The 26462-nt window shown below is 39.5% G+C and overlaps 1 protein-coding gene, 1 long non-coding RNA gene and 1 pseudogene across 3 annotated transcripts; 1 reads left to right on the plus strand and 2 right to left on the minus strand.

Annotated features, from left to right (window-relative positions):
* Positions 1–2863: 2863 nt before the first annotated feature.
* On the plus strand, positions 2864–5807 carry LOC142611207 (receptor-like protein kinase FERONIA; annotated as a pseudogene).
* A 984-nt stretch (positions 5808–6791) lies between these two features.
* LOC142608871 (uncharacterized) lies at positions 6792–7917 on the minus strand. Its single transcript, XM_075780530.1, has 2 exons — positions 7315–7917; positions 6792–7211 (listed from the first exon to the last, which is right to left on the minus strand). The coding sequence occupies exons 1-2, from the start codon at positions 7915–7917 to the stop codon at positions 6792–6794; spliced, it is 1023 nt and encodes a 340-aa protein (XP_075636645.1).
* A 101-nt stretch (positions 7918–8018) lies between these two features.
* On the minus strand, positions 8019–10084 carry LOC142611086 (uncharacterized). 2 transcript variants are annotated; one of them, XR_012839950.1, is made up of 3 exons: positions 9950–10084; positions 9718–9809; positions 8019–8478 (listed from the first exon to the last, which is right to left on the minus strand). It is a non-coding gene; the product is annotated as an uncharacterized LOC142611086 (long non-coding RNA). The 2 variants fall into 2 exon arrangements; XR_012839949.1 differs by having other exon boundaries at positions 9687–9809.
* Positions 10085–26462: the final 16378 nt, after the last annotated feature.

Here is a 26462-nt window from a genome sequence, read left to right on the forward strand (position 1 = left end):
AAGCTCAGCTGGGGCACAAACCGTCATACACCTAGAGGAGTCTGATGGCAGCAAGGGAGGTGATAGGCAAAGGTATGCGCTAGAACATTGGAAATGGCAAAAAGGTTAATATCTGGACTGATAAGTGGACTCCAACCCCCGATTCCTTCGAAATTGTCAGTCCTCGCCCCCCTAATACTACTTATGAGTTGGTTGCTAGCTTAATTAACCCTAATATAGGTGGCTGGGACATCACCACGGTGAAGAGAATTTTCCTCCCTCATGACATAGAGGCGATTCTAAGCATCCCAATCAGCCCTTACCTCCCGAAGGACATGCAGATTTGGGCTTGGACTCAGATCGGACACTTCACGGTGAGAAGTGCTTATCATGTTGCTCGCAAGTGGTTGATGGAAGGCAATCACAAAGCTAACAGGGGATGTGCATCAAACAGTGGGAAGTCGAGAGAGCTGTGGAGGTCCATTTGGGGTATGCAGTGTCAAAACAGAGTCAAACATTTTTTGTGGAGGGCATGTAAAAACATCCTCCCTACAAACTACAACCTCAAAATTAGGAAAATGGCCATTGAGGATAAATGTGCGTTGTGTGGAAAATCTGAGTCTTCGGATCATATTCTATGGGATTGCAAATTTGCGGTGGACGTGTGGAAGGAAACTAGGCTCAAGCTCCCAAGATTTCAGAACCCCCAGCGTGACTTTATTGATGTGGTATGGAGGTTGAGGGATGTCCGAAGTGAGCTGGATTGGGATTGTTTTGCTACCACGGCTTGGTGTATCTGGAAAAATAGGAACTTAGTCAAATTTGAGGGCAGGTGCAAAGAATCAAAGGCTATTGCAAGGGAGGCAGAAAATCTTGTAGAGGAATTCTGTACTTTAAACTCCTCTACAAGGCAGGAAACCATTCCCAAGAGTTCTTACTGGACCCCCCCCAACATTTGGTTGGTACAAGGTTAATGTCGACGGAGCAGTTTTTAAGGAGCTCAACAGCTGTGGCATTGGTGTTGTGATCAGAAATGATAAGGGCCAGATCATGGGAGCTATGAGCAAAAAGTTGGACCAACCCTTGGATGCATTAGAAGTGGAAGCAAAGGCTGTGGAAGAGGGGGTATTGTTGGCCAAAGACCTCGGCCTCAGACACATCATTATTGAGGGAGATGCTCTGACGGTCATGGCAGCCCTTTCAGGCCATACCTCTCCTCCAAGATCAATTCAACACATTATTGCAGGTGCTCAACTTTGGGCCTCAAGTTTCTCTGCGTGGAAATCAACCCATGTTCGTAGAAACTGTAACCAAGCCGCACATTTGATGGCAATAAATGCCAAGTTTATATCTGAATGTATTATTTGGGTGGAGGATACCCCCCTGTTATTGAGCTTCAAACTGCATTTGATGTAAAATGTTTGGGTAGTTGCCCAATTTAATGAAATGTTCTTGAGTTTGACTATCAAAAAAAAAAAAAAAAAAAAGGAGGAAGCTGATTTCATTAAGCTCGTAAATAAATGGAGAATTTCCTAGATATTAGTATCTTATTATCCAAGGTTTACCGACTAGTAAAAAAGAAGCATGCCTGTCAAGGATGAATTAATACAAAGGGTTAGGATTTTCATGATCTATTAGGTGTTACACAAACAAAATGACAGTGCAACACCTAGTGATTGTAAATCTGGACTAAGAATCAATGAAATCCAGGTAGTATAAATACAAGTGAAGTAAGTTTGAATTCAAAAGTGATGAGGAGGGACGAGTCTAGTCAGAAAGACATTATGCTTGGTGTGAGAGACTTGGGGTCCAACAACATGCTAGTGAATAGTGTACCTGGGAAAATTGTTGAATGTAACCAATCTGACTGGTCTGTTTTTGGAATGCATATAGAGTAAGGTCATTTTGATTTCCGTACGAGTGTAAAGACGTGAGAGAGGCGTTTATAGTGGCATCCAGGAAAGGAAAGGGTCTTCACTTCACTTTGATTACTATTAGGAGTTTAGGACTCGACCACTGTAATTGTCATGCTTCTGCAACTTCTGGGAAATAATGTTCACTATTAGAATTATTAACTAATTAAGACCAATACCACCAAATTTTCAGGGACAGCTACACGCCTACACTCACCTATGTAATGTGTTCATCTCAGAAATCAGCTGAGACCCACTTAAGGTTCTAATAGAGATGACCCAATTAAAGTAATTTAGGTCTGACACCAAATTTTTTTTACTACTATTTATATGATCTTGTTGTGATTAGTGCATAATATATGTGGCGACAATAATGGTCTATGTGAGTTTTGTTAAATGTTAGCCCAATCACAATTGCCACATTAACAAGTTGTGAAAAAATTGGTGTATTTATCTTTACTCAATTCAAATAGTCCGTAGAATCATCTGAAATTAGCAAGAGAATCCATGAGGGGTCAGTGGACTCTAACCAAAAAGAATGCAACCGAGGGAAAAAATGTGACTGATTTTCCTTTTAACGCATTTCTGTAACAAATCACTTCCTCGTTGAATTTGTCGTCCACTGCCAGCTCCTAGCAATGGAAAGTAGGCAAAGTTGCAAACACAGTACCACATTTTGCATTAATCCAAAGTAGACGGTAAATGTAAGAATTAAGTTGGACTATAAAAGAGATAAGGTAGATTATAGAAAAGCAAGCTCTACTTTGTTTCGGCTTCTCGTTTTTATAACTCAGATTTTGTAGTAATAGTTGTTCAACTCCGACATTTGGAGCTCAACGTCTTTAATCATTTGCATTTTCTTGGCTCTGAGTGATTTGGTGAGTGCTTCAAGATTTTTTCAAATCATTAAATATCCATTTTTTGGTTTATAAAACCTCAACCAATTGGTGAATATTTTGAACTTTGAGTCAATGAGGAACACTGATAATCTTGGTTTTGTGTCTATACCTATACCCATTATTCTTTACTTGGCCTTTACATTTCATGCAACTCTGGCTGCCAATTATTTACCAACTGAGAAAATCCTCCTAAGTTGTGGGGGTCCTATAGGTACCGATACTGATGGTCGACAATGGACCACGTATATTGGGTCTAAGTATCTGTCAGCAAATGAGAAATCCATCACATCCCAAGTTGCTATTCAGTACCCTTCAGTCCCTTATATGAATGCTCGGGCTTTTCCCTCGAATTTCACATATGGTATTCTGGTTGTTGCTGGTCATAAATTTGTCTGTCTTTACTTTTATGCAGCTTCCTATGCGGGCTTAAATGCATCTAATGGTGTTTTCTCTGTCACAGTTGGGCCTTATACTCTATTTAACAACTTCAATGCTGCACAAACTCCGGAAGCATTGAATTTTGCATTTCTTGTGAAGGAGTATTCAATCAATGATGAGGGTGCAACATTGGATATAAGTTTCATCCCATCCAATAAAGCTCCAAGGACGTATGCATTTGTGAATGGCATTGAGATTGTGTCAATGCCTGATATTTATAGTTCCGCAGTTGGAACTTTGATGATTGTGGGTCAAAATACTCCTTTCTACATTGATAACTCCACTGCACTTGAGAATGTTTATCGGTTGAAAGTGGGTGGAAATGATATTCCACCCTCCCATGATACGGATCTTTATAGGTCCTGGGCTGATAACTTGCCAAACCTCTATGGGGCTTCCTTTGGGGTTGCATATTCTGCTGATAACATGACAATCCAGTATCCTATGGGCATGCCTACTTTTGTTGCACCAGTTGATGTCTACGGCGCTGCTAGGTCAATGGGGCCAAATCCTCAAATCAATCTCAATTACAATTTGACTTGAATTTTCTCAGTTGATTTCAGATTCTCTTACCTTGTTAGGCTTCATTTCTGTGAAATTCAGGAAAATATAACCAAGATTAATTAAAGAGTGTTTGATATCTTCCTTTACAATCAAACTGCTGACCAAGGGCAGATGTTATTGCCTGGGCAGGTGAGCAAGATGGGATTGCGGGGTATAAGGAGTACATGGTTCTTGTTCCAAATGGAAGCCCATGTGGTAAGCCTGATTATTACGATGTGACCTTGAGTGGAGTAGAGATATTAAAAGTTAATGGTACAAATGGTAATCTTGCTGGGCCATTCCTGCTCCTAAACAAGATGTGATTGATCTAACAAGGGCTAGATCATCATCTGATGGTAGTAAAACAAAGAATCAAAAAGCGATTATCATTGGATGTGTTGGTGGTGGAATTGTCTTAGCACTTGTTCTGGGTTTCTTTCTTATTGTTTCTTCCTGTCACCGGCATGGAAAATATTTGAGTGCAAGGGTAGTTCTTTCTTGGTGGCACAAAGAACATCAAGGAGGATTTACCAAGAACCATTGTCGCCACTTCTCATTTACTAAGATCAGCACTGCTACTAAGAGTGTTTGAATACCCATTGCTGAAAACTAAAAATATTGTAGCAAAATAATTTTTAAATCTGTAAATAGTACCGTAGGACCCAATTTTAAAGTTATTTTTCTGAAGAAAAAAAAAAGTACTTTCGAGTCCCATGAACAGTGCACGGGACCCACCAAAAAACGCTGGACGCACAACGTTGAACGCTAGATGCACTATCCAAACTCTACCTAAGAACTTTGAAGAGGCTCAACTCCTTGGGGTTGGAGGTTTTGGTAAAGTTTACAAGGGAGAGATTGACAATGGAGCAACCAAAGTAGCAATCAAGCGTGGAAACCCACTCTCTGGGCAAGCAGTACTTGGGTTTCAAACTGAGATTGAAATGCTTTCAAAACTTTGTCATCTCCTCCTTGTTTCATTTATTGGCTATTGTGAAGAAAAGTGTGAAATGATTCTTGTTTATGTCTACATGGCTCATGGAACGTTGCGTGAGCATCTATACAAGACACAAAAACCGCCATTGCCCTGGAAGCGAAGGCTTAAGATATGCATTGGAGCTGCTTGCGGTTTACACTATCTCCACACTATTACCAAGCACACTATTATCCACCGAGATGTTAAGACAACTAACATTCTCTTGGATGAGAAGTGGGTTGCCAAGTTTTCTGATTTTGGCTTGTCAAAAATGTATCCTACTTTGGATAAGAGTCATAAGACACAAGTAACTGCAGTTGTTAAAGGTAGTTTGGATATTTGGATCTAGAGTACTTCTTGCTACAACAACTAACTACAAAATTTGATGTTTACTCATTTGGGGTCATTCTTTTTGAGATCTTGTGTGCTCGGCCAGTATTGGACACAACACTTCCAGAGGAGCAAGTGAGTTTAGCAGAGTAGGCTGCACAGTGCCATGAGAAAGGTATTCTAGATCAGATAATTGATCCTTATCTAAAGGGGAAGATTGCACCTGAATGCTTCAAGCGGTTTGCTGAGATTGCAATGATGTGTGTAGCTAATCAACGCATCGACAGGCCATTTATGGATGATGTGTTGTCGAACCTTGAGTTTTCTTTAACGCTACAGGGGAATATAGAGGAGAGTGACGAGGGTATTGGTGAAGTGCACATCAATGAGGAACCATTCGTACCTTATAAGTCAAAGACAGATCCCCATGCCTCCCTAGCATTTGATGGTCATGGAGGTCCATTTTCTCATGAAGTCACATGTCAACAGCCTAATGGTGGCCCTTTTTAGACCGGGTTTTTTTAGCGAGCAAGTTTGAAACTCTTTACTCTAGACAACTAGTGGTTGTTAGTAGCTACCATTGCACTCCAGGCCTATAAGAAAAACCCAATAACAAAACAAAGGAGCATCAACATTTAGCAGTAAAACCCTTTATCTAAATGAGAATAAATGTCTGCAATGTGAGCAAAGTTTTAAATTTGTTCCCTAATAACCGTTCTAGTTTACCTATGTGGAACAAAATATTTCAATAACACACATTTCACTGTAACATTTCTGAAATAATTAAATAATGTAAATTTTGTTAATGCAGAACAATTATAAATATCTTAGCCCTTGGTTATCCACCCATGATCCAATAGTCTTATTATAACTAATAAAAAATTAATTTGTCATATCTCTCCCACTGCAAGCTAAAATGTTTTAAAAAATAACTAAAATTGTGTGTGTGCGTGTGTGTGTGTGTGTGTAACCAGTTTATTGGGAGAGGGGGCATTGTGATTTAAAACCTATTGAAAATTTTAAATTTTGATCTTAACTATCTAATACATCTAGGGTCTACTTGGACCATTTGATTAAAACATGAATACCCAAATTTTGTCTTATAAAAAGCGTACTTTTCATGGGGGGAGGCTTTTTGAGACAAATTTCCTGAATAAGGGGTTTTTTTTTTTTTTTTTTTTTTTTTTTCTCTCTCTCTCTCTCTTTTTTTCTTTAGAGGTATTTGGACTATTGCAACTATTACATATGACATATTCATCTACCACAACAAAACATGGTCCAGACAATTTAGTACTTAGAGCTGATATTATGACTCAAATCAAGCATTGACCAACATATGCAATTCATTTGAGACCTATCTTTAGGATATGAGTGGAATCATCAAAACTAAGGAAAAGAGAGAACTTGAGTATCATGTTTACTTATGACATTATTTTGGTAGGTAGTAGGCTTTGTAATTACCGGAAGACAAAAGCGATTAGTCAGATCATGAATTTATAAGTTGAAATTTGTAAGGTGCAAAATGAAATTTAACATAGTTTGATATAATAATTTTAAAATTAAAAGTATATCCCTAAGATTAAAGGTATATCCCCTTCTAGCTCCGATTTTTTGTAACCTTGATTACTAATTTTATTTATTAATGAGAATTTGAAACAATTTAGCACATTCCCCTTTCACATTGAATTTTTGATATATACAACAACAAGAAGAAGTTCAAGAAGAACTTACACTTGCAACATGAAGTGCATCTCCAAGAACAGCTCCCAAATTGGTACTTCTTGAGTTGAGAAAAGCTAGAAGTTGCTCACATTGTGCCTTAGAGATAGAACACTGACTTGCTGTGACCAAAGCTTTGTTTGCACCATTGACAGAATTGCAAGATGCTTGATTTCCACTAACATTTGCACCAGACTTCCCTTTAGGCTTGTAACCAAGAGGATACCCATGCAACTTGTAGCACTTCTCAATTGTATGCCCTTGCATGTTGCAATGAGTACAAAAAGCTCTCTCTTTCTTACCATTCCCTTTGTTCCAATTGGAATTAGAATTTCCTTTAGAATTGGTAAACATAGCCATAGCATCAGATTGGGAAGATCCAGCAACTCCATGACCAATGTTTTTGTGAGATTTTTCCTGAAGTACCAAGGAATAGATTTTGCTCATTGAGGGAAAAGGATCTGACATGAGGATTTGGCTTCTCAGAGTCTCATAATTCTCACTCAATCCTATCAAGAACCATCATAACATAAGCTTTATCATGTGAAGCACTCAAGATCTTCGTTGCTCCGCAAGAACATTCTAGAAAAGGCTCAAAATTCAGCAATTGATTCCACAATCGCTTGAACTTAGTGTAATACTCAGTCACTGTCATTTGATTATGAGAAATGTGAGAAATTTCCCTCTGCAAGTTGTAGATCTTAGGTCCATTTCCTTGTGAAAACAAGTGCTTCAAGTCAAGCCACATCTCTTTTGCTGTTTCACAATACATGATGCTGCTAGAGACATCTACATGCATAGAATTGATCAACCATGAAAGAACCATGGTATTGCAGCTTTGCCAATCCTCATATAGAGGTGAATCAACATCTGGCATTGGAAGCTTTCCATTTATGAAGCCAATTTTCTTCTTGGTAGTGAGAGCAAGCACCATTGCTCTGGACCAAGAATGATAGTTTCTCATCCCTAGCAGTGGCTGGGTGACAAAAATATTTCCTGGATTCTCATTGGAACTGAGAAAATACGGATTAGGAGCATTGGATTCACTATTGGAATTTGTGTTTGCGTGTGTGGATTGCATGTTGTGAGAATTAGAGGGAGCATCAGTCTCTGAGGACGCCATTGAAGGACCTTGAAGCTGAGAGAAAGAATTAAAGTAATAGGAAGATTCTAGAAGAGAAAATATCTATGCTTTGATACCATGTAAAATTCAAGACTCTCTCTAAATAGAAACTGGATTTATTGATTGAAAAGATTACAATACAACTGACTCATCTAATTCACTATCTCTATCCTTTTATATACAATCGTGTGCAAAGAAAGCAAATAACTAACTCCCCTGATTTCCAGGAAAAAACTGTTACAACTAAATCCACCTAATTATGACAAGTGTACATCAACCTGTAACTTCCAGCCCACTTAGCATCATCCCTTGAATAGAATGTATAATCTGATCATGATAAGGTATTGACTCTATCAAGTCTTCTAAGTCTTCATTGCTCATGATTACATCTCTGTTCTTCCAGTGATGCTGTGATGCATTGTGTCCTGCATTCACTTGCATCCTTCCCTGCTCCTGTGGTGCATGCTGGACTGCACCCTGCTGGTGCGAGGCACACTGGGCTGCATTAACCTGCAGCTTCCCCTGATACTAGGTGCTAGTTTCCTACTTGGAAGCTTGGTGCTGCAGGAGGCATATATCTGGCTTAAAATTCTTTTCAACAACAACTTATTCTAACAACTCCAAAATGATTTTCCATGTATAGAAGTCTTACTAACAGTTCGTTATACTAAATTTTCAAGAATAGATAAACCAAGCACCCAAAAGATTACAAAAAGAGAAGTCATGTTTTGTATCCTAAACCATGAGAACTTCATCTGCATATACTAAAAGTGACCCAATTTCATAATGTCATCTCAGAAAGTTGTTTGTGCATCCTGAAAGTTTTCTACTCCCAAGTGTCAAAGCATTTTCAAGTGACAGGAATGACCGAAACCCTGATATCCATAGTGCCCAACGAACACAAAACGAAAATTTAGAGGTTTTTCTACCGTTGGTAGTATTCAACAAACGAATAAGTAGAAAAGCATAATTATATTCTAGAACTGTCATAAAGGAATTCAATAAACTTCATCCCAAAAAGTTCATACTCAGCGCACAAGGCCCTTATTGTTTGATTTGGGGGAGGTAGTTGATAGGCAGCCTTACTACTAATTTTGGATCTAACCTTATTCCCACACTCAAACCTTCAGCACTTCACTTGTGTGGAGAGCACTTACCATCGCATCAAGATCCAACCTTTATGCAAGGCATCATTAACAATCATAAAAATTGCAACTATATATACCAACAAGAAACCCGGAAGAGAGGAAAATATTGCCATCAATATCCTCCCAAGAATCAACCTGGAAGAGAGAACTTCGGCTTGCACCAACACAGGCATGATGCCAACTTACTGGACAAAATGTATACTTGCGTCTGGTTTGTTGTTTAGGCAGGAAGATATGAACTTACAGGTTTCTACTTCTCTTTACTCAAGATGAGCTAAAAAAGTCTCCGAATGACTACAACACAAGTGCCGAGAATTCACACAGTTTAAAGGATTTTCTTTTTGTTGGTTTTGATCGAATATGCCACCAATCAATTTTTCCCTCTTATTTTAGTGTCTCTGCTTTCGGAGGAGCAAGCATGCAAGAATGGAGTTTAAGCTTGATGCAACTGGCTAAAATAGTTTCCACTTTATATGATCATCAATCAAATCAAAAGTTAATTTTGGTATGTTGGATGATATCATGTTGCTGAACCCCATCCTACATTGCATTTGCAGGTAAAAGAGCAATTGAACAAACAATGAATACAGCTTAAAGGTTTAAGATAAAGGGAAAACGTACATAACAATTGTTGTGTTCAGTTGAAGTGTACCTCCCAAGATTTCTGTTTTCTCAGTCAACTTATCCACAGAATCATTAGGAAAATCCTGACTCTTCTTCTTTTCTTCTTTCAAACGAAGCAATCTGCAAAAAAAAAAAAAAAAAAATTAAACAGGAAATTTTTTTTTATTGGGTTATCTAAAGGATTAATTATTTATATGAAAATCTTAATTGGGACAACATAAACTAATACAGCTAAGACAACATTTGCGTTAAGAGAAAACCTTGTTGTGGGTCGTGATTGATTGTCATTTCAGTGCTTGTGTAATGCACTACAATAGCAATATCGTTGATTCGATTTCTCTTCTTGTCTGGTCATGGAGTTCAAGTTCCTTGGACGTGTGAGCAGTGAACTCACCGGGCTTTCTTTGATAATTGAAACATATCTAAAACGGCGACGTTGGACTATAGCATTCTTCTCTTTTTGAGTTGGGCTGCAAAGATGACGTTGTCATAGGCCCAATCCGTAGTAGTAGTAGAACCTTATTAGTGTAAGCCCAACTCCCAATTTTGTTTTGTTTTGTTTTTTTTGTGGAAAATATGGGTTAGACACTTATAGAACAACACCTCTCTGTTTAGCCATGTGAGACAAAGCCAAGGAGGGAATCCTTTAGAGGATTTTTTTTTTTTTTTTTTTTGGGGGTGTTTTGGTCAAGTAATTAAGGACAACGAGAGTAATAGATAAAAGTTTTGTAAGTGTAAGCCCAACTCCTAAAGTAGCCTATACACTTATAAGGCTAACATTCAACTTCTTTCTTTACCATATACTTACCGTTCAACTTTAGTGGGTTTCTAACCCAATCCAACTAGAATACCCATATTGTTAAAATGTTTTAAATAGGGTTTGGTTTAAAATTGTAAACCTAATAGGGTTTTGCAAATGTTGGATTTTATATTTTAAGTACTCAAATCTAACTCAATTATGCATTTAAATTACTAAAATATCCAAAATTATTAATTTTATTGACACAAAATAATGACAATTGAGGTGGTATTTTGGTTCTAAACAATTTTTTGGAAGGTGACATGAAATAATTTAAAACGTATTTATTTATTTCTTCTTTTTTAAATGGATTGAAAAATAATGAACATTATGAATTCTCATGATGATTTAGTTTTCGTGCTTGGTTATGTGTAGATTGTATATTCTTCTAAAAAAAATTGCTTAGGTTTTATTATTTATTGTTGAATTTAGTATACATGCTAACACTTAAAATTTAGTTAGATAATATTTAAATGTTCAAATTTAAGTTGAACCAATCTGGTTCGTTCAGCCTTAAGGCAAGTTTGAAATAATTTAAAAAAAAAAAAAATGTAAAGGGGGTGGGTTGGCTTAAGACACTTAAAAAAGTGTAGATTATAGTTTTTTTTAATAGGATGTGTGTTTCAAGGTGACTAGCATCTGGTACAGGCTAAGGACAAGTTCAATAATATTTAATGCAATTGAAGGTGGGTGAAGTATATTAATGGTCTGTTTGAATTGGGAGAGAGGGAGGAGGAGTAGAGTAAATTTAGCACCAAATTAGCTTATTTTTAGTCAACTCTATTCTACTCTTTTCTACTTCCCTTCATTCCTCCCTTCATCCAAACATGCCAGTGGCGGAGCCAGGATTTCAACTTAGGGGGGGCAAGATTAAATGACACTTCGATACTCATTATTATGATCATGTTTCTTCATAAACTCAATTAACTACATGCATGTGTATATATTTCGTATCATTAAAATAAAGAAAACAAAAATAATCAAATTATAGTAAATAAAAAAAATCTAAATACATAATGTTGAAATTAAAATAAATTGAGAAAATAAATTAATGTAGAAGTGTTAGGAATATAATAATATACCTATAAAGTTGTATTAATGTTTCAGTGCCTTGCATTCTTTTAAAATTTTTTTGTAGAATTAAGCATATGTTTCTTTATTTGTTTAAGTAGTTAAAATTAAGATTTATAGAAAGAGTATGAAACTGTAAAAAATTAGAAGAAAATATAAGTCATGTCAAGGATACAATAAAAATTCACAGCAATTTCACAACATTCCTCAACTTAGCACATCATCTCATACATGTGGGCCATTAGAAAAAAAATTAAATCATATATTGTGATTTACATCCTGAATAGAAAGAACACAAAATAGATTTTTTTAATGCTCTATACACAAAAAGAAGGTGATTTCAATTTTTTCATCATTGACCTTTTTTATGTCTAAAAATTACCAGTTTGTAATTTGTAATTTGTATTATATACTATGACCTTGTGAGAAGCAAATAAATTCTATAATAGTGAATTTAACTATTTAAATGGCCCACTAAGAAAAGATGAAAACTAGTATGATGATTGTTTTTTTCTCTTATAGTAACATGTTTTCTGATATGTGTAGGGGCAATTTAAACTTTCTAACATCAAATTCTATTATTATACTATTATATAAGCTTCTCAAAAAAAAAAAAAAAAAACTAGTATATACAAATTCTGGGGCAGGTCAGGGGGCAGCTGCCCCCTCTCGCCCCCCCCTTGGCTCCGCCCCTGAAACATGCCATAAATGTTGATGTGAGGGAGTGTTGTTAGTCCTTAGAGTTCTTTACTTTTGTTTCTCAAAAAATAAAAAAAAGTTATTTACTTTTTGGAGAAAAATTCGTAAGTACTCTCAAACTATAGCGTAATAAAAAATAGTGTTTTCTCCTCTTACTATGAATTTTATGAGTGAACTTTACCATAAATGTGAAAGGACAAACCACTATTCTATGTCAAGTTTCCTACCCAAAATAAAAAGAATAACCGACCCTAATGGCAATTGACTTGGATACCGAAAGGAGGATATGGTCCTTGTGCTAGCAATTTGCCCAATCTATTTTCATTTTCTTAGGGTATTCAATCTTACAATAAGTCACATGTACATTTGGCACTCTGTGTAAATGTTATTGGCTTATTGCTATTTTTTCCCCCTTTCAAAAGGAGGAAGTAGATTGTATTAAGCTCGTAAATAAATGGAGAATTTCCTAGATAGTTATCGTTTTATCCGAGGCTCACCGACTTGAAATAAATCATGCCTGTCAAGGATGACTTAATACAAAGGGTTAGGATTTTCATTGTATATCGTGTTACACAAGTAGGATGACACTTAGGCTCAGTACAACTCGAGTAAGTTTGAACTAAGGAGTCAGGAGGGATGAGTCTAGTAAAAAAGACATAATGAATGGTGTGAGAGACTTGGGGTCCAACAACGTGCAATAAGGGTCTTCTCTTCACTTCAATTTGATTACTATTAGTATTAGGACTACGACCACTATAATTTGTTGGGAAAAATTTTATATAACTGTGAATAATTTCAACAAGTACAGCGGAAGCACAACCACACAATAACACAAAGATTTACGTGGAAATCCTTTCTCCTTGAAGGGAAATGATGAGGGTGATTTTACAAGTTACCAATACCTTAAGAAGGATGACGGGAGTAGTAAGCTCGTCAGCTCTGGTCAATAAAACGTCTCATTTTGACATCCGTGGCTACACCTCATGTCTAATGGCGTTGGGCTGAAGGAAGAAAAGATGACGGAGTCAAAGCTGAATGTCCTAAGCTGACGACCTTACCGGAGATATGCGTAGGCTGACGACCTTACCGGAGACATAAGTAGGCTGACGACTTTAGGAAGCAAAAGCTGAAGGGGTAACCCAACCTTCATCCATAGCTTGTTTTGTCCACCATGTACGTGCATATAAGAAAAGTTCTTGCGCTACACGTTTGGTCTTAGTCCAGAAGATTCCTATAAAGAAAAGAACTCTAAGAGATACGCAATATCCACGAGTTACTCTCCTATAAGGAAAGAACTTCTTGACCAAGGCGTGAATTTCGGCCCTACGCTACTATAAATACCCCAAAACCCTCACAAAGCAAGGTATGCATAATTAACTCGACTCTAGTATTCTAGGGTTGTAAACAGACTCTAACTTGACCTTCGGAGGGTTTTTGGCCGGCACCACACCGGTGCCCTTTGTTGGTCTTGTCTGTTGTTGTGCAGGTTTTGTTTCGAGTAAGGTGAGGACCACGTGACAACTGGTGGATTTTCGTTCATCATCAGGAAAAAACTACGGGACAAACTCCGAATAATTTTACTATATTAAATAGAGATTACAACACTTAGAGATACAACTTGTGTAAAAGAAACTCTCTTTTTCTTTTCACTCACTGCTCTCTTTCTCATTGTGCATTTCTCCAATTTTCTCTTACTCTCTCTATTTCTCTCCTCTCTTTTGCTTGCTCTCACTCACGCAGTTCTTCAAGACTGCAGTCCTCAGTCTCACTTGCTAGGACTTCTCTCTTTTCTCTACACCTTCAAATGGCCGAATGGCCTTCCTTATATTTCTTCATCTTTTCCTCTTTTCTTCCTTTCACACTCTTCACATTACATCACCATAAATGCAAGCCTACTTACTTTGACTTTGCTTTAACCAAAATCTTTCTTCAGCTCTATTCCCTTGACTTTGCTTCAACCAAAAACTTTCTTCAGCTTTCTTCCCTTAGGCCGAATAGCATCAACCCCTTCCTTTTCTTCTTTTTCTCCTTAGCATGTCCAACACGCCTTGCATCAACTTTGCATTAAACCAAAAGCAAATTTTGTGGGGCTTGAGAAGACAAACTCATAAATGAGCTTTGACAAGAGTGGCAAGCAAGTGGGCTGGCCATATTAGGCGTTGAAGAGGATCAAATATGAGACGGATCTTTCTTCATCAATCACGACGGAGCGGTGTTGACATACGGAGGGTTGACGGGTCAAAGCTATAAGGACGCGTAGTGGTCGGTTGTAGCATTTGGTCTCCGTCGGTATTGATTAGGCTTCATGGACTCCTAATCGGAATCAACTTGTGTCTCGCGATAAGTTTGATATGGCTTGGCTTGATCCCCACACAAGCGTGAATGAAGGGAGTTCTTGCGCTACACGTTTAACCATAATCAAAAGACTCATATATGGAAAAGAACTCTATAAGGAATATAAAATCGGAGGAAGTGTTATCCTAAAAGGAAAGGGTTTCTTGGCTAAGGCATGGATGATACTCTACACCAATATAAATACCCCAAAACCCTCGTAAATGAAGGTACGCATAATTAACTCGACTCTGGCATTCTAGGGTTGTGAAAAGACTCTAACTTGACCTTCAGAGGGTTTTTAGCTGGCACCACACCGGTGCTCTCTACTAGGTCTTCTCTTTTCTTTTTGTAGGTGTTGTTTCGATTCAGGAGTGCTTACAGCTTACTGGTGATTTTTTCGGCATCATCAGTTGGCGCTGTCTGTAGGGAAGAATTATTTAGCCTTTGCTCTATTCCTGAGACAAAAAGTTGCATGGTACTCACTCGATCGATGGAAACAACCAACCATCAAGGTGACGAACCGCACACCACAGCTTTAGAGAGGCAAGTCCAAACACTCGTGGCGGCGGTTGAGCGCCTAACCAAGCAAAATCATGATTTGGAAGAACAACTGTGGCAAAGGAATGCACACCCAAGCGCACCAGAGGAAGACCAGGAAGGTGCTAGTCCGGAGGAGAGGAACGCAGAAGGGCCTGAGGGTAGCGACGCTCCGACTAGACCAGAGCGGCAGGAGACCAACCGACCATCCATCATGGACACTTTACCAACTCACATAGCAGTCGAGATGCAGGAGATGAGGGAACATATGGATGTGATGATGAACGCCCTCAGAGGATGAATCTCCAGCGACCTGGACGATCTAGTCCATAGAACAGATTCGCCTTTCATAGCGCTCGTGAATTCATGCCCCCTTCCTCCAAAATTTCGCATGCCTCAGGTGGAGAATTACGACGGATCCAAGTACCCATTGGATCACTTGGAATCTTTCAAGACCTTAATGCATCTTCAGGGTGTACCGGATGAAATCATGTGTAGGGCTTTTCTCACCATGTTGAAAGGGCCTGCAAGGGACTGGTACAGTAGGCTGACACCTAATTCCACCGGCACTTTTAAGGAATTAGGCGCACAGTTTGTATCACATTTTATCGGGAGTCACCGGCATAAGAAGTCTACTGCGTGTCTGCTGAACATTAGGCAACGAGAAGACGAGACCTTAAGATCATACATAGCCCGCTTTAACAAGGAAGCCCTCTCAATAGACGAGGCAGATGACAAGATACTCGTAGCAGCGTTCACAAACGGGCTGCGAAAGGGTAAGTTCCTGTTTTCTCTGTACAAGAATGACCCAAAGACTATGTCCGAAGTGTTTTACAGGGCAACGAAGTATATGAACGCAGAGGATGCCTTGCTGGCTCGAGAGGAGAAACCCAGAAAGAGGGAAAGGCAGGAAGATACACAACTAGACAAGGGACGAAAAATGGCTAGAACTAGAGAACAATGGGAAGATCGACAACCCAAACCGCCTATGGGAAGATTCACGAACTTCACCCCCCTCACAGCCCCAATTGACCAAGTGTTAATGCAGATCAAAGATGAAGAAACCCTGACGTTTCCTAGCAAGCTAAAGAGAGATCCGAACAAGAGGCCAAGAGACAGATACTGCCATTTTCATGGCGATCATGGCCACGATATGACGGACTGTTATGACTTAAAGCAACAAATTGAAGCCCTCATTAGGCAAGGAAGGTTGCAGAGGTTTGTGAGGAAGGAGAGGACGGATCAACTCCAGGAACAAAATCCCCGACGGGAGAACGAGCGACCCAGACCACCTGTAGGGGATATACGGATGATTGTAGGGGGCACTACTTCTGCAGGGTCATCCAAAAAGGCCAGAAAGACCTACTTGCAGATAGTTCAAAGCGTCCAATCGACAAGTTCATCACTAAAAGTGACACGACGAGATAGCCCCAACATTGGGTTTTCAGATGAAGACGCGCAACGCCTTCACCACCCCATGACGAGGCGCTCGTCGTCAGCATACGGGCAGGGGACTATAACATGCATCGAGTTTTGGTGGACAACGGAAGCTCAACGGATATCCTCTACTACCCCGCGTTCTAGCAAATGGGGATTGGTAGAGAACGACTGATCCTAGCAAATGCACCCCTTATTGGCTTCGGAGGGAAAATGGCCTACCCTTTAGGCATTGTCATGATGTCTGTGATGATGGGGGATTACCCACAGCAAATAACCAAGGATGTAGCTTTTCTTGTGGTTGATTGCTCTTCTGCTTATAACGCCATTCTCGAACGGCCCACTCTCAACGCATGGAAGGCTGTCACCTCTACCTACCATCTAATGTTCAAATTCCCCACCGAATACGGAGTTGGAGAGCTGCGTGGAAATCAAGTGGTCGCACGGGAATGTTACATCGCCATGATGGAAATAGATGACCACCTGCAAGCAATGAGCATCGAGGAACAGAGGACGGTGGCAGAATCGGTGGAGGAGTTAGAAGAAGTACAACTGGATGATTCTAGGCCCGGCCGAACCACCAGAATCGGCACCCTGGCCAACCAAACAGTCCGACAGGCGCTCACATTATTCCTCAAAGAAAACCAAGATGTTTTCGCATGGAGTCACGAGGATATGCCTGGAATAGATCCAACAGTCATAGTCCACAGGTTGAACGTGTCACCCTCTTTCTCTCCTGTCCGACAGAAGAAACGAGTGTTCGCCCCCGAACGAGACCGAGCCATAGCAGAAGAAGTACGTAAGCCACAAGAAGCAAACTTCATACGCGAGGTGTATTACCCTGATTGGTTGGCAAATGTAGTAATGGTCAAGAAGGCCAACGGGAAGTGGAGAATGTGTGTCGACTTCACAGATCTAAATAGGGCCTGCCCTAAGGATAGTTACCCATTCCCACGTATTGACACACTGGTAGACTCCACCGCAAGGCATGAACTTTTGAGCTTCATGGATGCCTTTTCCGGCTACAACCAAATCAAATTGGATAAGACTGATTAGGAGAAGACCTCGTTTGTAACGAGTCAGGGGCTTTTTTGCTATAGGGTAATGCCTTTCGGGCTTAAAAACGTAGGAGCCACATATCAGAGATTGATGCACAAGATGTTCGCACACCAAATTGGCAGAAACGTGCAGGTTTACGTAGATGATATGTTGGTAAAAAGCGTAAAGGTGTTTGATCACCTGAGGGACCTCCAGGAGACTTTCAATACTCTTCAAACGTACAAAATGAAGCTGAATCCAAACAAATGCGCGTTCGGAGTAACCGCAGGAAAATTCTTGGGATTTATGATATCCTAGTGGGGTATTGAAGTCAACCTAGAGAAAGTAAAGGCGATTATGGAACTCTCTCCTCCAAGGACGGTAAAGGAAGTACAAAGCTTGACCGGGAAGATAGCAGCCTTGAACAGGTTCGTATCAAGGGCGACGGACAAATGTCTCCCATTCTTCCGCACACTGAAGAGGTCATTCGAATGGACAGACGAGTGCCAAAAGTCATTTGAAGAGTTGAAGATATATCTCTCTGCCCCGCCATTGCTTAGCCCATCTATGCTGGGGGAAGAATTGTTCCTGTACCTTGTCGTCTCCTCAGCCACAGTCAGTGCAGCTCTCATTAGAGAAGAAGGAAAGGTACAAAAGCCCGTGTACTTTATAAGTTGGGCACTGAAGAGAGCAGAAGAGAGGTACCCTCAGATGGAAAAACTCGCGTTTGCTCTTGTGACCGCGGCTCAGAAGCTCAAACCGTACTTGCAAGCGCATACCATAAATGTCCTAACAAATAAACCCTTACAGAGAGCAATGAGCAGTCCCGAAGCTGCTGGACGGATGGCGCTATGGGAAATCGAGCTAAGCGAGTTCGATATCCACTATCAGCCGTGAACGGCAGTGAAAGGACAGATATTGGCAGATTTCATTGCTGAATTCACTACCGAAAAGGAGCAGGGGCAGAAGAGACGCCCATATGGAGAGTTCATATAGACGGATCTTCCAATAAGCATGCTGGAGATATTGGAGTTGTACTCCACACCCCGGAAGGAGACAAGATCGAATGCATGATCCGTCTGGGCTTCACCACTACTAACAACGAAGCGAAATACGAGGCCTTGGTAGCGGGACTGGACCTTGCGATAGCGGCAGAAGCTAAGAGTGCGGTCGTCTACTTCGATTCTCAAATCGTGGCCAATCAGATTAATGGGAGCTATGATTGCAAGAATGAAAGGATGAAAAGGTATCTTGAGGAAGTGAAGGGTCGAACGAATAACCTCCAATTCAAAATGATTCAAATCCCAAGGGAGGAGAACCAAGAAGCGGACCGACTCGCAAATGCGGCTTCGGCCGAACCCATGATCATCCCTGAACAGGTATTGTCCTTCGTCCAGCTTTCATCATTATTAGATGACATTAGCATGCAGGAGGTAAGCAATGAGTGTTGTTGGATGGCTCCCATAATGGCATATCTCAAGGAAGGCAAGTTGCCCGATAACAAAGAAGACGCAAGGAAGTTGAAGGTTAAAGCTGCCCGGTTCGTCTTGATTAAAGACGTCCTATACAAAAGAGGATTCTCTCGACCATATTTAAGATGCCTCAGCCGCGCAGAAGCAGACTACGTGATGAGGGAGGTCCATGAAGGAGTTTGTGGAAAGCATTCTGGCCCGTCTATCTCGATATGTGGCCATGAGAAAGGAAGACTGCCACTCCATGAGTCCGTCTAGTTTGTAGCGACAGACCCAAGGAGTGAAGGGGCAACTGAAGAGGATCAAATATGAGATGGATCTTTCTTCATCAATCACGACGGAGTGGTGTTGACATACGGAGGGTCGACGGGTCAAAGCTACAACGACGCGTAGTGGACGGTTGTAGCATTTGGTCTCCGTTGGTATTGATTAGGCTTCATGGACTCCTAATCGGAATCAACTTATGTCTCGCGATAAGTTTGATATGGCTTGGCTTGATCCCCACACAAGCGTGAATGAAGGGAGTTCTTGCGCTGCACGTTTAACCATAATCAAAAGACTCCTATATGGAAAAGAACTCTATAAGGAATATAAAATTGGAGGAAGTGTATTCCTAAAAGGAAAGGGTTTCTTGGCCAAGGCATGGATGATACTCTACACCAATATAAATACCCCAAAACCCTCATAAATGAAGGTACGCATAATTAACTCGACTCTGGCATTCTAGGGTTGTGAAAAGACTCTAACTTGACCTTTGGAGGGTTTTTGGCCGGCACTACACCGGTGCTCTTTGTTAGGTCTTCTCTTTTCTTTTCGCAGGTGTTGTTTCAATTCGGGAGTGCTTGCAGCTTACTGGTGATTTTTTCGGCATCATCTGGTTCCATGCACCCAACATAATTGTCATGCTTCTGCAACTTTTGGGAAATAATGTTTGCTATTAGAATTATTAACTAATTAAAAGACCACTGACCACACCACTACCACCAAATTTTCAAAGACCCACTTAGAGGTTCTAATAGAGATGACCCGATTAAAGTAATTTAGGTCGACACCAAATAATAGTCTACGTGAGTTTTGTTAGACTAGTCAAAATTGTCACATTAACAAGTTGTGAAAAAACATGGTGTTTCCATCTTAATTTACTCAATTCAAATAGTCCAGACTCCATAGGATCATCTGAAATTAGAAAAGAGAGGTCAGTGGATTATATTCCACTGAAATGTGAAAACGATTTATTCTATTTTAATTTACATGTGAATCTTGTGGTGGAAAAATTGTAAACTTTTGATCTTTGGAAAAGATATAGATTGAAGCAAAGCAACACTATTTCATAATTGATCAATGAAGAAAGTGAAAGAAAGTGAGAGAAACTGTTTAAAGGAAAATACTGAGAAATAAACAGAGAGCTTTGGAGAGAGATTTGTAAAAACTGAATATTATTCTATAGCTCCACACACTCACACTGATTCACTACTGCATCAATAACACCATAATTAAAACCTTGTAACAAACACACAACAAATATTGTTGGCAGGGGGTGTCTTGGCCACTAATTCAAAGTTCAGGGGGTGTTTGGACATTTTTCCCTTAAAATGAGATCCTAACAACTAGATACAAAATAAATCAAAAGTTCTTCCAGAGACATGAGTGAGGCGAGTGTTAGGTCTAAAGAAGAAGATGATGTACTGCAAAGAAGCACTAAGAAAGTAAAAGAAAATCACCGTGACAACTTGGGACAAGAAAACCAGAGCCCTATCTAGGTGATGGAGGGGGGATCCTATAGAGATAAACTAGTGGGAGAGTGCACAGGTGTTTTTGAAAAAGTTTTTGACGTCGAGAATGTTATGGAGATGGAAACAATGTCAGACGATGAAGCGAATGAAGACCTTCCGGGTGAGGCAACGGTGCACCTTTCTAGAAATAGGAAAGGCAAAATCCGAGTAGCCTGGACTAATGCACTAATAGTTAAAGTCTTTGGGAAAACCGTAGGTTATCATTTTCTCATTTCAAGATTGGTAAGCTTATGGAAACCAATGGGCAAAATGGAGTGCATTGACCTTGGCAACGAATTTTTTCTTTTTAGATTTTCCATTGCGGAAGACCGAGCAAGAGTGCTAAAAGGTGGTCCATGGTTTATTGGTGGCCACTATCTCTCAATCAGATGCTGGGAACCAAATTTCAGGGTAGAGACCGCAAAGCTCTCGGCTGTGGCAGTGTGGATCATGCTTCCGGGGTTGCCCATTAAGTACTACGAACCATCGGTTTTGAGAGATATTGGCTTAGCCATAGGGTCGGTGCTCAGAATTGACACTCAAACTGCAACGGAGGTGAGAGGACGTTTTGCGAGACTCTGTGTTTAGGTGAACTTTGATAAACCTATCATCAAACTCATCAAGATAGGTGGTATATGTCAGCCTGTGCAGTATGAAGGAATAAATGCACTATGTTTCTCGTGTGGACGTGTTGGCCATAAAACTGAAGGTTGCCCGTATAGAGTTAAACTGTCGGAGCAAGTGGAGAAGACGATGGGGGAATTTGAAGCTTCAAGAAGTCATGGGCTGGGGAAGGACCATGTGGAACTTGTCAGTGGTAATTTCGAGCCCTGGGTTCTCGTTGCAAGGAATAGGAACCCTAGGAAAAATACAAGTAAAGAGACTAGGGCCTTATCTCAAATAGGAAAAACTTTTACTAGCCCAAGTCAACCCAATTGCGTGCTGAGCCCAACTAATGAACCTACACAGTCCGACCTGGGGTTAAACAAGGAAATTCACCTTCGCTATGATGTGACAAAAGAAAATAATAAGCGTGCAGATCACAATAACCTTTTCCCAAACCGTGAAAATCCTTTTTTAAGCCAAAATTTCAGAAGGGAAAGGCCCCTAGCCGCGGACATCAATACAGAAAGAACCAGGCAGAGACCGGTGGACAATGCTGTGAGACAAAAGGCACCAGCTGAGTGTCAGGTTGTCAATTCGAACCCATTTGGGCCAAGCAAGCCTCTGAATTTTGGCACTAACTTTGTAGATATTTCCACAATAGGAATGGATTTTAAGGGGGTTTCAGGCTGGGAGCTCCAAGGAAGCCAACTCAGCATCGATTGAGTGGAATTTCCAAGCCGGTGCTGATGAACTAAGGGAAGGTGGTTGCAGCGAAGGATCAGAGATGGCGCTTGATGCGATGATTGAAATGGGTCGAGATGAAGGAGTGGGTCAAGCTCTCCACAACAAAATTTTCAAAAGAAAACATTTGGCTGATATATCCAACTGTCCACCACCGGAGGAAACTCAGTTAGAATCATTGATGGAGACAGATGCTCTGTGTATAGCTAAGTTGGGTCTCAAAAGGATCAATCCGTCAACTCAGTCAAATAGAACTGATCTTGAGGAAGAGGATGTTTCGATGGAAGTAGAAGGGCTTCCTTCAGAGGCAGACATGCATGCTGTTCAGGGAGGTGAGCTTCTTATCCCTTCCAATTAAGCTGTTGGGTTATTTCTTCTCTTATTTGTGTTAATCATGAATACATTGATTTGGAATTGTTAGGGTGCTCTTAGCTCAAATTTTTGTAATGTTGTTAATGACATGATTCATGTACACTCCCCTGCTATCATGATCATAATGGAAACCAAAGTATGTGGTGACAGAGCCCAAAGGATTGTTGATAGACTCCATATGGATGGGGCGATCATTGCTAACTCGATTGGTTTATCGGGTGGTCTGTGGTTGTTGTGGGACTCTAATTAGGTGGAGGTGGTTGAGTTAACTTCGACTGAATAAGAGATTCATGTTAGTGTGTCTTCCACTAGCAAGCCCCATTGGTTGCTATCAGCAGTTTATGGCAACCCCAGATTTGTTGAAAGATGTCTCCTATGGGAAAACCTCAACTCTATAGCTGAATCACATTCCATGACTTGGGTCATCGCAGGTGATTTTAATGAAGTCCTAATGGGGGAAGACAAATTTAGTGGGAGATTAGTTAATTTACGTAGAGCCTTGCGGTTCCAAGAATGTTTGGATCATTGTAGGATGATTGATATTGGATTCTTGGGGCCTCGATACACCTGGTCTAACCGTAGGCCTTTGTCTTGGCTTATCCAAGAAAGAATAGACAGGGTGTTTGTCAATGCCGAGTGGAATTCTCTTTACCCTGAAGCTGCGATGTTTCATCTAGAAAAGATTCAATTGGATCACTGCCCGGTCAAGTTGTGTATGGAAAATAACCAGAACATCCACTTCCCTAGGCCTTTTAGATTCCAACCTATGTGGCTCTCCCACCCTTCTTTTCCGGGTGTGGTAAGTGATGCATGGTCAAGCCAGGATTCTCTGATGCAAGCTCAGTCTAATTTCACTATTTAGGCCAATACATGGAACAAGACTGAATTTGGGAATCTGTTTCATAGGAAGAGGAGATTAGTGGCAAGGCTGAAAGGAATCCAAGAAAATATCTAAAATTTAAATTTAAATAAACCCATAAAATACCCAATAAACCCTTCTAAAATCTAAAACTTAAATAAACAATATAGCCTCAGTATTTCTAAGCCAAAACATTCGGTCCTCAGTCTCACTCTCCTTAAACACTTCCCTCAGATTTTCTCAGTAACAAAAAAACGTAAGAAAATTCTAGAGAGAGATGGAAGGTACTTGAATAGCGATTTGAGGTCGGGCTTCGATGGTGGCGTAGAGGGTCGTTGAAGGCATCAGATTTCTCAAGCAAGTCACTCAATTCTTGGGTTGATTTCTAAGTTAAAGTTTTCGAGAATTTTGGGTTTAGGGTTTTTGGAGACAAAAAAAATTTTGGGTTTGGGGTTTCCGTAGACAAAAGAAATTTCGGGTTTATTGTTCTGTGATTGTTGCTGGCCATGATTTTTTTTGGGTTTGATTAGAGGGAAGCAATAAAAAAGACTTGGAGAAGATAGCTCAACAAGAACATAAACTATTTCCCTTAGAGACCTTAGTTGCTGCTAAAGATTTTCACAACTCACAAGCTCGGTGAAGGTGGCTTTGGACCTGTTAAGATTTTCAAGGTAAGATTAAGACCCCTCTCTCAATTGGGTTTTGAGTTCTAAGTTAATGTCTTTTTCTTTTCTAGGTGTTTGGTGATTGGCATCTATCCACTTTATTATTGTTGGATATATTTCAACAATTTACTTTTATGATAAAACAAAAGGAACAATACACAGAACTAAGAATAAGCAATGACACAAATAGATGTGATAGGCAAAAGCAATAAACAAACACTGAATATATATAAGAAGAAATTTGCAAATAATTAAAAACTCACAGACCAAATACGTGAAGGATGAATAATTCAGATCAAGTCTTGTGCTTGACACAATCTCCTTACACAATCACTGTAGTGCTTTGAGACTCACGGATGTCTGCCTCCTAGGATAAAATGATCTACAGCACGAAAATGAAGCACACAAGGCCGTGCTTTGCGAACTACTCAATCTCTTTCTCTCTTTTTGACACAAAATGAAATGCACAAAATATTCTCACTAAGAAAGTTTTTTCAAAAATTAGTTTTTATAAATGAGGGACTATGAAAAAATTATATGTTACTAAATAGATACTTTGTTTCAGTAATAACTGTTGTGCATAGACTAACTGACTCAAAAAATTAAAATAATAAAATATTATTATTTGGACAAGTAGGCCCAGTCCACATATGCCAAAAGCCCAACCCATTGTCCAACTCATGAGCATATAAACTCATATATTATTTCTTTCCTTTTCTATGTGGGACTCAGGATTTTTACCACTTTTAATAACATCTTCAAGTGAACATAGAAAACATTAATTTCTTATTCACTCCATGCTATTTTTCCAACAATCCCCCACATGAATAGAAATTGATAAACACAATGCAAATGATGATGTAGACACAGCAAAGAGTAGAAGAAAAGTTATTGTATCGGGAGAAGTAGCTTGCAGCTTTGAACTTTCCTTTGTGAAAGACTATCGGATATACTAGCTAACCAGTGAACATGATATCTTGAACTGTTCAGCCGTTTTTGTATACCAAAACAATAGAATTCACACAATTTCTTTTCGAACATATTTCGTTCTTATAGTTGTGTTCATTTCGGCCCTGAACATATCCTGGTAAATTCATGAAGTGCTTTAGAGAATTTAGCCTTAAAAACTCTCATGGAAGCGGCCCACTTCACACTCATATAGGTGACTCTTATTAAGGGTATCCTGCTATACCCCACTTAGTTTTCTAAGATATAAGAATTATTAAAAGCAAAGCTTACCCTGAACATCACTTATAGGCATCACTATTTCATCATAGGAATGGGTGGGAGATGTAATCTCCATAGTGATAAAAACTAGTCTCCACAATTTTGTTGTCCATTTGAAAACCTAGATCTTGGGATCTCTAGTCAGCTAGGTGGGGTTACTGTTATGGAAACTTTAGGTCATAGGCTTTAACCCCATTCCCCTCGATGAGCAGTTTACTTGCTCTCCACTCAAACAACTAATTATGAATCCGTTTTATAATTTGGAATCACTTTCATTTGAGAGCAACTGCCTCATGGTATTATGTCTCTAACAAATATGTTGAGACCTACCATAACTTTGTTTAGATTTATTAACTTCCCAAAAATACATATGCTCTTTGCATAAGGTGTTCTCACTAGACTGCCGTCACATTTCTCATGTGATTGAGACAAGACAAGTCCATTAGATGTATTAGAAATTTTCATTTCTTGTATCACATCTACAACACTTACACGAGCATATCCCACAACGACATAGCCTCTTGTGATATATTTCACAACACACACTAGTCGCATTAAATCTAAACTCATTTGACATTATCTCAGTGTCAAATTTCTCATGTCATTGGATTGAAACTTACTTCAATCTATACAATGATTTAACAAGTTTAAGCACTTTGTTTCCTTGTACAAGAACCATAAACCCCTTTGGTTTATTGTGTATCAAGAAAACTCACATCTTCCTTTTATTTGTAGCCTTCTAAAACAAGTCTTGCATAGTCTCAAATTCCCAAGTGGTAGATCTACCAACTACTATGCATAGATTTCCAAGATGGATTTATTGCACTATTGACAATCTTTTTTTTTCTTTCAAAAAGGTATCTCTCAAAATATTGCTTTTTTGAAGCTTTAAGTTCATCTTCTAACATTTAAGTTAGAAAATTTAGACCAAACGAATATGACATTTGTCCTTTTACTACACTTAGGCTCAACCTCTCTTCCATCAACTCTTGATCATGAGAAATACTAAACGTAGACTCAAACTTTCTTTTAAGAAAGTTTAACACTTGAAATATATTCATAAATTAGAAAACACAATGCACTACTGTTATAACCATAACCCAATGAAAACACAATTAATGGTTCTTTATCCTTTTGGAATAGG

Source organism: Castanea sativa, chromosome 9, assembly GCF_040712315.1.
Source record: "Castanea sativa cultivar Marrone di Chiusa Pesio chromosome 9, ASM4071231v1".
Lineage (NCBI taxonomy): Eukaryota > Viridiplantae > Streptophyta > Magnoliopsida > Fagales > Fagaceae > Castanea > Castanea sativa.

Bases quoted from the DNA above. Each gene is read 5' to 3' on its own strand.
- LOC142608871 (XM_075780530.1), bottom strand. From the start codon at position 7,917: ATGGCGTCCTCAGAGACTGATGCTCCCTCTAATTCTCACAACATGCAA. The intron at 7,212-7,314 runs GTTCTTGATAGG...TTGGTACTTCAG, and splicing joins ATAAAGCTTATGTTATGATG to GAAAAATCTCACAAAAACAT.